The sequence below is a fragment of the Bubalus kerabau genome, chromosome 5 (assembly GCF_029407905.1).
Source record: "Bubalus kerabau isolate K-KA32 ecotype Philippines breed swamp buffalo chromosome 5, PCC_UOA_SB_1v2, whole genome shotgun sequence".
Lineage (NCBI taxonomy): Eukaryota > Metazoa > Chordata > Mammalia > Artiodactyla > Bovidae > Bubalus > Bubalus kerabau.
In genome coordinates this window covers 25275075-25285439 of record NC_073628.1, presented here as the reverse complement: position 1 = coordinate 25285439, position 10365 = coordinate 25275075, and the positions used below count along the sequence as shown (strand labels likewise).

General features: G+C 37.8%; 1 protein-coding gene across 1 annotated transcript; it reads right to left on the bottom strand.

Moving 5' to 3' along the window:
• Positions 1-389: 389 nt before the first annotated feature.
• Positions 390-9198, bottom strand: LOC129653779 (olfactory receptor 8B3-like). Its single transcript, XM_055583468.1, has 3 exons — positions 9188-9198; positions 4554-5473; positions 390-412 (listed from the first exon to the last, which is right to left on the bottom strand). Exons 1-3 carry the CDS (start codon positions 9196-9198, stop codon positions 390-392), a joined length of 954 nt encoding a protein of 317 aa, XP_055439443.1.
• Positions 9199-10365: the final 1167 nt, after the last annotated feature.

Here is a 10365-nt window from a genome sequence, read left to right as displayed (position 1 = left end):
TGCACAGAGAAACCAAGGGCTTATGAGGTTGACTTTAAGCTTTAATACCTTCAGCAGAACTGTAACTTCCCTCAACACTCTTCAGTGCCAATCACATAATTCAAGAAAGCAAAAACTACTAAGGATAACTGTGCTATGTGTGTAAAATACTCGGACTTGATCCCCCATCCACTTAAAAGAAGTCCAAATGCAGAGATACACAGTTCCATTGCTGACTAAAACATGATTTAGTTGCCTCCGTTAGCATGTTACCATCTGCAGTTATTTCAAATTGTATTCTAAGTTGGGCTTCCCTTGTGGCCCTGCTGGTATAAAGAATCCACCTGCAATGTGGGCACTGTATTCTACGTTACTTATAATTTTTCAAGTTAGCCAAAGATAAAAAATACTCATTTTAAAGAGCAGTTCTTTTATGCAAATGAACAGGTTTCATATTAATTTTGAGATTCTCGAAAGATTAGTGACCGGGCTCAACTCACTTTGGGGATATTCAAATCATTATAAAATACATAACAGAGTAGATGCAGCTCTACTCAGCAGGTTTCCAAATGGCCCAGTTACGTCCACTTGTTTAGAGGCACATTTGTTTCCATTTGAAAAACAAGTTTATATAGGGAAACACTAGTTTAAACAAACAAACTCTAACTGACATCGAACATTTTATATAAATAGAAATTGTTAAGAGAAAATCAATCATGTTCATATTGCAGTGAGGTGATGGAATATGAATGGTCATTGAAAACCATCAACCAAGGATTTCTTTGTGCTGAACATCTAAAAACAAACCAGTCAGAAATCACCTTGGCAAATTTCAAAATGCACAAATACTGACTGGAGATTGAAAAAGTTTTAAATAAAGAATATTATTCAAATTACCTTAGAAAATGTTTACATTTTCACTGATACAGCATATTGAGGAGTTTTAAAGTAGCACATTTTTGCCTTAAAAATTAATTCAACATCATCTCTCATGATGTGTTTTTTTCACCAAATATTTCTGTCACATTATCATTATTCTCCAGGTTGCAATTTGATGTTTCTGTACCTAAAAATCTATATGAGTGTAGCCACATAAAAGCCAGAAAACCCAGATATAATCTAGTTATTCAAAAGTCATCTAGCCCTGTTGGTTTAAAATTTTAAATCTTAAATAACTTAAGCTTTCCCCCTATCTTAGAGAAATCTGGTGATATAGAGAGTATTTCTAGGGCTATCCACAAAGAGTGGATCCATAGGTAAGCATTTTCACTATCTAACATAGTTCTGTATAAACTACCTCTTCCTTATTTGATGCAATTACTCCTCATAATTTATCTCCAAAAACTGATGCTCTCTATTTACCTATTTTTCTTTTTAAACTTGTGTTGACTTTATGTAAATCATTATCCACTCTTGGCTTCCCTTTCCCATCCATGCAAAACCTGTATTTTGATGATCAGTTATGTGTCAACTTGACTGACAAAAGTAAAAAATAAAACTGTCAAGAGAAGTTTACACCAAACAATTACAGATGCTAAATGGATTATCCTTGATAGTCTTTGAACCTTCAATCTCTGGCATTTAAACAAGATATATTCTTCCCAAGTGAAATATGGAAAGTTAAGAGTAAAATCGCAGTACTTTATTCATCCTTCTTATTGCAAGTGACAGATAAAAACACTTCCAGTGGTATGTTTTCAGTCTCAGTTCAGTTCAGGTCAGTAGCTCAGATCAGATCAGATCAGATCAGTCGCTCAGTCGTGTCTGACTCCTTGGGACCCCATGAATTGCAGCACGCCAGGCCTCCCTGTCCATCACCAACTCCCGGAGTTCACTCAGACTCATGTCCATCGAGTCAGTGATGCCATCCAGCCATCTCATCTTCTGTCATCCCCTTCTCCTCCTGCCCCCAATCCCTCCCAGCATCAGAGTCTTTTCCAGTGAGTCAACTCTTTGCATGAGGTGGCCAAAGTACTGCAGTTTCAGCTTCAGCATCATTCCTTCCAAAGAAATCCCAGGGCTGATCTCCTTCAGAATGGACTGGTTGGATCTCCTTGCAGTCCAAGGGACTCTCAAGAGTCTTCTCTAACACCACAGTTCAAAAGCATCAATTTTGGCGCTCAGCCTTCTTCACAGTCCAACTCTCACATCCATACATGACCACTGGAAAAACCATAGCCTTGACTAGACGAACCTTTGTTGGCAAAGTAATGTCTCTGCTTTTGAATATGCTATCTACGTTGGTCATAACTTTCCTTCCAAGGAGTAAGCATCTTTTAATTTCATGGCTACAGTCACCATTTGTAGTGATTTTGGAGCCCAGAAAAATAAAGTCTGACACTGTTTCCACTGTTTCCCCATCTATTTCCCATGAAGTGGTGGGACCAGATGCCATGATCTTCGTTTTCTGAATGTTGAGCTTTAAGCCAACTTTTTCACTCTCCACTTTCACTTTCATCAAGAGGCTTTTTAGTTCCTTTTCACTTTCTGCCATAAGGGTGGTGTCATCTGCATATCTGAGATTATTGATATTTCTCCCGGCAATCTTGATTCCAGTAGCTCAGTCCTGTCCAAATCTTTGCAACACCATGAACTGCAGCATGCCAAGCCTCCCTGTCCATCATCAACTCTCCAAGCTTGTGAGTGTGTGTTAGTTGCTCAGTCATGTCCGACTCTCTGCGACCCCATAGATTGTAGCCAGCCAGGCTCCTCTATCTATGGGATTCTCCAGACAAGAGTACTGGCGTGGGTTGCCATTTCCTTCTCCATACAACTGCCTGTGTGCCTGTGTCTGTATGTGTATGTATGTGTATGTTGTCCCTCAGTCAAGTCTGACTCTTTGCGACTCCAGGGATGGTACCCACCAGGCTCTTCTGTCCATGGGATTCTTCAGGCAAGAGTACTGGAGTGGGTTTCCCTTTTCTTTTCCATACAACTCAAAATCATGTCCATTGAGTTGGAGATGCCATCCAACCATCTCATCCTCTGTGTCCCCTTCTCCTCCTGCCTTCAATCTTTCCCAGCATCAGGGTTTTTTCCAGTGGGTCAGTTCTTTGCATCAGGTGGCCAAAGCATTGGAGTTTCAGCTTCAGTATCAGTCCTTCCAATGAATATTTAGGACTGATTTCCCTTAGGATGGACGGGTTGGATATCTTTGCTCTCTAAGGGACTCTCAAGAGTCTTCTCCCATACCACAGTTCAAAAGTACCAATTCTTTGGCACTCAGCTTTCTTTATAGTCCAACTTTCACATCCATACATGACTCCTGGAAAGACCATAGCTTTGACTAGATGGACCTTTGTTGGCAAAGTAATGTCTCTACTTTTTAATATGCTATCTAGGTTGTTCATAGCTTTTCTTCCAAGAAGCAAGTGTCTTTTACTTTCATGGCTGCAGTCAACATCTGCGGTGATTGTGGAGCCCCTCAAAATAAGTTCTCACTGTTTCCATTGTTTTCCTATCTATTTTCCATGAAGTGATGGGACCTGATGCCATTATTGTAGTTTTCTGAATGTTGAGTTTTAAGCCAACTTTTTCACTCTGCTCTTTTCTGCCACAAGGGTGGTGTCATTTGCCTATCTGAGGTTATTGATATTTTTCCCAGCAATCTTGATTAATGCAGTCTAGCATTTTTCATGATGTACTCTGCATATAAATTAAAGAAGCAGGGTGACTATACACAGCCTTGATGTACTGCATTCCTTATTTGGAACCAGTCTGTTGTTCCATGTCCAGTTCTAACTGTTGCTTAATGACCCGCATACAGATTTTTCAGGAGGCAGGTCAGGTGGTCTGGTATTCCCATCTCTTGAAGAATTTTTCCATGTTTGTTGTGATCCACACAGTCAAAGACTTTGGCATAGTCAATAAAGCAGAAGTAAATGATTTTCTGGAACTCTCTCACTTTTCAATGATCCAACGGATGCTGGCAATTAATTTGTGGTTCTTCTGCCTTTTATAAATCCAGCTTGAACATCTGGAAGTTCATGGTTCATGTACTGTTGAAGCCTGGTTTGGAGAGATTTGAGCATTAGTTTGCTAGCGCATGAGATGAGTGCAATTGTGTAGTAGTTTGAGCATTCTTTGGCATTGCCTTTCTTTGGGACTGGAATGAAAACTGACCTTTTCCAGTCCTGTAGCCACTGCTGAGTTTTCCAAATGTGCTGGCATATTGAGTGCAGCACGTTCACAGCAACATTTTTAGGATTTGAAATAGCTCAATTGGAACTGTCTTTTTTTCTGAAATGCATTATTTGGAGAGTATTCATCTTTTCCCAGTGATAAAAACTAATTTCAAAATGATAAAGAAAACAAAGAGATAATATATTTACTATTTAATGATATTATGCAGCAGGAAATAGAGATGATATGTAATTTGAAAACAGTGGGGAAAACAAATACTTATATAAAAATTTAAATAATTTATTCGAGCAGGACTAAAATTTATTAACGGTAATAGGAAAAAAGATAACAGAAATAATATGGTAAGAAAGCTGTCACTAAAATTAAACAGAATCTCACTGGCGTGTAACTCATGCACACAATGAGTGTTTCTAATCAAAACTGTCTCCTCCTCAGGGTTTTTCTCAGAGCATGTTTGACATCTTTGTTCCTCATGCTGTAAATTAAGGGGTTGAGGAAGGGAACAGTATTGGTATAAAAGACAGAAGAGATTTTACCCTCATTCATAGACACAGCAGAAGATGGTTTGAGATACATAAATGCCCCTGATCCAAAGGACAGAGAAACAGTAATGATGTGGGAACTGCAGGTGCTAAAGGCTTTGGACCTGCCCTCTGTGGACTTGACATGGAGGATGTTGGAGAGGATAAGACCATAAGAGACAAAGATTGTGAAACTGGGCACAATGATGTTGATGCCCACCACGATGAACACTTCCAATTCATTGATATAGGTACTTGTGCAGGAGAGCTGGAGCAGAGGGAGGATGTCACAGAAAAAATGGTTGATGGTGTTTGCATCACAGAAATTCAGTCTTAGCATGCATCCAGTGTGAGCCATGGCACCAGAAAAAGCCATCAAGTAGGAACCAAGCATAAGGCTGGAACACACTTTAGGGGACATAACAACATTATACAAAAGTGGCTTACAGATGGCCACATAGCGGTCATAGGCCATTGATGTCAACAGATAGCATTCAGAAATGACAAAAAAACAGTAAAAGTAGAGCTGAGTCATGCACCCCGTATAAGAAATAATATTCTTCTTTGATATGAAATTAAGCAGCATTTTTGGTGTAAACACAGAAGAATAACAGAGGTCTATAGAGGACAAGTTAAAGAGGAAAAAGTACATGGGGGTGTGCAGATGTGAATTTAGCACAATTAGGATTATCAAGCCCAGATTGCCCAGCACAGTGACCATATACATTCCTAGAAAGAAAAAGAATAGGGGGAGTTGGAGATCTGGTTGGTCTGTTAATCCCAACAGAATGAATTCAGTCACAAAAGAGTCATTTCCAGGAGCCATTCTTCTTTAAGGGAATCTGTGGACACAGGAGAAAGGGTTCCATTAGAGAACAACTCAGCCCTTGCCACAGTGTCTCATCTACGAGGGAGGGTAAACACTGGGAATGTCAGAGACTAGTCCTACCTGGTCTCACAGAATCTGCCTTTATCTTTATCAGGGTAGAGTGATGTGGATTTATATGAGCTAAATGCAGCAAAGGAAATCACACACTTCAGAATTAAGGCCAGTACTGTTATATGCAAATAAATTTCTGGAAACACAAAGGGCAAGAAGGATAGATCAGGACAGAGCCATCCAATGTCTCTAAACATTCTCTGATGACCCTCTAACAGATTCCTCCACCAGTTTCATCTAAGTCTCAGATCTACACAAAATGACAAAGAATGGGCATGCATTCAGTCATTGTCCCTTCATTTCAAAACAGCCAATAAGTATATAAATTGAATTCAGAAACTCACCTGAGTTCAGAAAACCTCAGGGCTGTCTCCCTTATCCTTGGTCTTTACCCAGTTGGGGCTGGAAATGCAATTTCAGATTCCTGAGGCTTGATTTCTTTTATCCTGAGAGGTGCGAGCCTAGACATATGCCTGAGAAGTCTTTCTGCACCACTATGCTTTCTGATAATTATTTCAGTCCTTTCAAGCAGCAGAGAAAATAAAGCCTTTTAATTATCACACTTGCTACTGGATTAGACACAGAGGATTCACAGTGAGGGTAATGATGAATGCACTTGGCAAAAACAGGCTAGATGCTTCTCAATCTTTTCCCTAGGGAGTAGGTCATATGTATAAAAGGGAATATGGAAATTATATATGCTGGATCATGATCTGCCTTTAGTTCCTTAGAGACTCACTCTTTTGCTCTTTTTCATTTTAGGTATTGTACAACCCTCAGTGTAGATCCACAGTAAATTCCCATGTTTTCATTATCTTCACCTCTGAACAGAAGGCCACTACATGGCTTCATTCCCTTTTAATTCCAGTTTCCCAAATGGACATATCATCTGTAAGGCTCCTATTTCCAGGTTTCTGTATGTCTTCATCAGAAATTTTTAAAATGTTTCAGTAACTCACTTCAGCTCTTCTCACTATGAAATGTCTCTGAAATAATTTGCAATGTTGTATATTCTTTCTATAGCTTATACTTAAAAAAAATTGTAATTTCTACCTGATTCTCTCACTGGGTCATTTTCTGCAACATGTCAATAATTGAAATTATCAATTTCTTCTTATGATAGAAATGAGTAGGGACTATGGAGGTAGAGAGAGCATTGTGAATCTTAATTTACTTACATCCTATATTCTTTGGGCAATTTATTTAATCTTTCACTAAAGTTGTAAAATTGGATGGTAAAAATGGAATCTCTTTTATCATGCTGCTGAGCTAATTAAATCAAAAATGTCAAGTAAAATGGCTGAATCAGTGCCTGGCATATGGTAAATAGTTAATACATGTCAGCTGTCATTATTCACATTCTCATAAATTTTACTAGATTCTCCATCATAACACACATCAGAGTTTTTTTGTTTGTTTTTCCTGAATACCTGTGTTCCTTAATAAACTCTAAATTCTATAAGAAAAAATATTTTTCCTATCTTGTTTACTGTTTGGCTCCAAGATCTAAGCACAAAGCAGAGGACATGGAAGGAACTTAATAAATATTTCTGATAATCATGTTGTTTTGTCCAAGAATGTATTTAACATTTTTCAAATGCTAAACCATAGCATCTAAAATCACAGTGACCTCCACCCATGTACCTCAGCTACCACAAAACTTCTGGCTTTTTGTGTTTAGGCTGAACTACTGTAATATTGAACTATGGTGCTTCCTAATGATAATTTTAGTATTTTCCAAGATGCTCCTATTTAGCCCTAAACACCAATGTCTGAAATCACAGCTTTGTCCCTCCCTAGTTCAAGTACTTTCAATGGTTCTCCATAACCCATTTGAAAATTGAAGCATAAATTAAAAGTATAATTCTGAAAATTATGATTAATGCTTAGTTATATATAACTAGAGAAGAAATTGAGACTGTTATCTTTGATGAGAAGCCATGAAATTACCATTTTGATTGTTATATGTATTTTGCGCAGATTAACCTTTGTAAAATTTTAACCTAGAAAATCTAAAAAAGAAAATTAGAGAATTTTTACTTTCTACTTGTCTTTTTTTAAAAAACTATTTTTACTTGTCTTGGGAAGTTCAACCTATTTTATAAATATATGTATGTTTGTGCATGAAAAATAAAAATATATGTCTATATTACACACCTTGCTTATATATATTGGAAAGAAAGTCAAGAATACTACTCTATAATAAAAGAGGGTTCTCTTCTTAGTAGAAAAGCATCAAACTCTCAAAAAAGATCTTCAAACTGTTCATAAAAAAGGAGTTTCTCCATATACAAAATATGACTTGTGCTATCATGATTATGTGATTTTGATTTATTTTTTTGCAAGGCAATGCCTAAGAAAGAGAGATGGAAAAGACCAATAAGCACTAAACTTCTGAGGAATCAAAATAAAGATAGTGCTATTTGAAATTTTAATTTTTGGCTTCTTTGAAACTTTACATAGTTCCATATTACTTATTTAGAATCTTCCCAAAATATTGTATAATATTTAAATCTACTAATCAAACTAAATTAGGTAAGGGGCTGTATAATACATGATGTAGCATTATGGAAAACAATCCAATATAAAGAGAATATTATTAATTTTATGAATTGAGGTTATAAATAACCCAGGAAACTTCACAAATGCTTATGATATTTAATAAGAGATGCTAGACAATAAACTGTGAAAAATTCTTAAAGGGATGGGAATACCAGACCACCTAGCCTGCCTGCTGAGAAACTTGTATACAGGTCAAAAGAAGTAATAGTTAGAACTGGACATGGAGCAACAGACTGGTTCCAAATTGGGAAAGGAGTATGTCAAGGCTGTATATTGTCACCCTGCTTATTTAACTTATATGCAGAGTACATCATGAGAAATGCCAGGCTGGATGAAGCACAAGCTAGATTGAAGATTGCAGGGAGAACTATCAATAAACTCAGATATGCAAATAACACCATCCTTATGGCAGAAATTGAAGAGGAACTAAAAAGCCTCCTGATGAAAGTGAAAGAGGAGAGTGAAAAAGTTGGCTTAAAACTCAACATTCAGAAAACTAAGATCATGGCATCTGGTCCCATCACTTCATAGCAAATAGATGGGAAAACAATGGAAACAGTGACAGACTTTATTTTTTGTTGCACCAAATCACTGCAGATGGTGACTTCAGACATGAAATTAAAAGACACTTGCTCCTTGGGAAAAAAAGCTATGGCCAAGCTAGACAGCATATTAAAAAGCAGAGATATTTCTTTGCCCACAAACATCCATATACCTAAAGTTATGGTTTTTCCACTAGTCATGAATGGATGTGAGAGTTGAACCATAAAGAAAGCTGAGCAGAAGAATTGATTCTTTTGAATTGTTGTGTTGGAGAAAACTCTTGAGAGTCCCTTGGACAATAAGGAGATCCAACCAGTCCATCCTAAAGGAAATCATTTCTGAATATTCATTGGAAGGACTGATGCTGAAGCTGAAGCTCCAATACATTGGCTGCCTGATGTGAAGAGCTGACTCAGAAAAAATCCTGATTCTGGGAAAGATTGAAGATGGGAGGAGAAGGGGACGACAGAGGATGAGATGGTTGGATGGCATCACCGACTCGATGGACATGAGCTTGAGTTTACCTTGGCAGCTGGTGATGGACAGGAAAGTCTGGCATGCTGCAGTCCATGGGATCACAAAGAGTCAGATTTGACTGAGTGACTGAACGAAACTGAACCTGACTGTGTTCCTGAGACCTTGAATACTGAATGGGCTGCCATTCCCTTCTCCAAGTGATCATGCTGACCCCGGGTCTCACATTGCAGGCAGTTTCTTATCATCAGAACCACTAGGGAAGACCCTAAGTAAAAATGAAGAAGCACAAACAGGACCTGACAATCCATGATTCATGTGATCAGCGCTGAGTTTTCATGTTCTCTTCAGAACCAAGTGGCCATGTTTGAGTGCCCTTTCATTTCCTCAAACAGTTCCAGAGCTGAAAACCTCTGAAAAGATCAAAAGAAGAGAAATAGGACTCAGAAATTCATTCTAGCAAATTCCACAATTAATGGAATCTGCATTATTTGAAGGAAAGTGCAGTAATCAGGAATTTATTCGATTTGGGGTACCAACAATCCTTTCGACAGCTCACTCATAGGGACATTTTGTTGCCTCTGAGATATGTTATCTCATAAACTCTATAAAAAGTCTACAACATAATAGATGATACACAAGGAAAATAAAACTGGCTCTAAAGAGTTTTTCCGAAAGGGGAATGCCTTCTTACAGATTTCATCTGTCTTAAAAGTAAAAATGTTCTTTGGAATCAAAACTACTACAGTGTGAAAATTAATCTCTGATAGCTCTCCCTGGGAATTAAGGAAGAAAGGTATTTGGCCCAAGTAGGTCCTTGTCAGAGAAGGGAATTTTATCATTTGGAAATGTTTTGGATATATTTTGAAATGTTTTCATGACTAGGTAAACAGCTGCCTTTGGTGGAAGTTTTGGACTTGACTAAGATTTGATTTAGAAGTAAAAATTGTTTTAGGGAATTTCTCACATAAGGGCTCTGAAGACTGGATGCTTGGGGCTGGTGCACTGGGACGACCCAGAGGGATGGTATGGGGAGGGAGGAGGGTTCAGGGTGGGGAACATGTATATACCTGTGGCAGAATCATGTTGATATATGGCAAAACCAATACAATATTGTACAGTTAAAAAATAAAATAAAATAAATAAACAAAACCTACTAACAGCAATTAAAAAAAGTTAGATTAAGATGCTTGAAATATATGT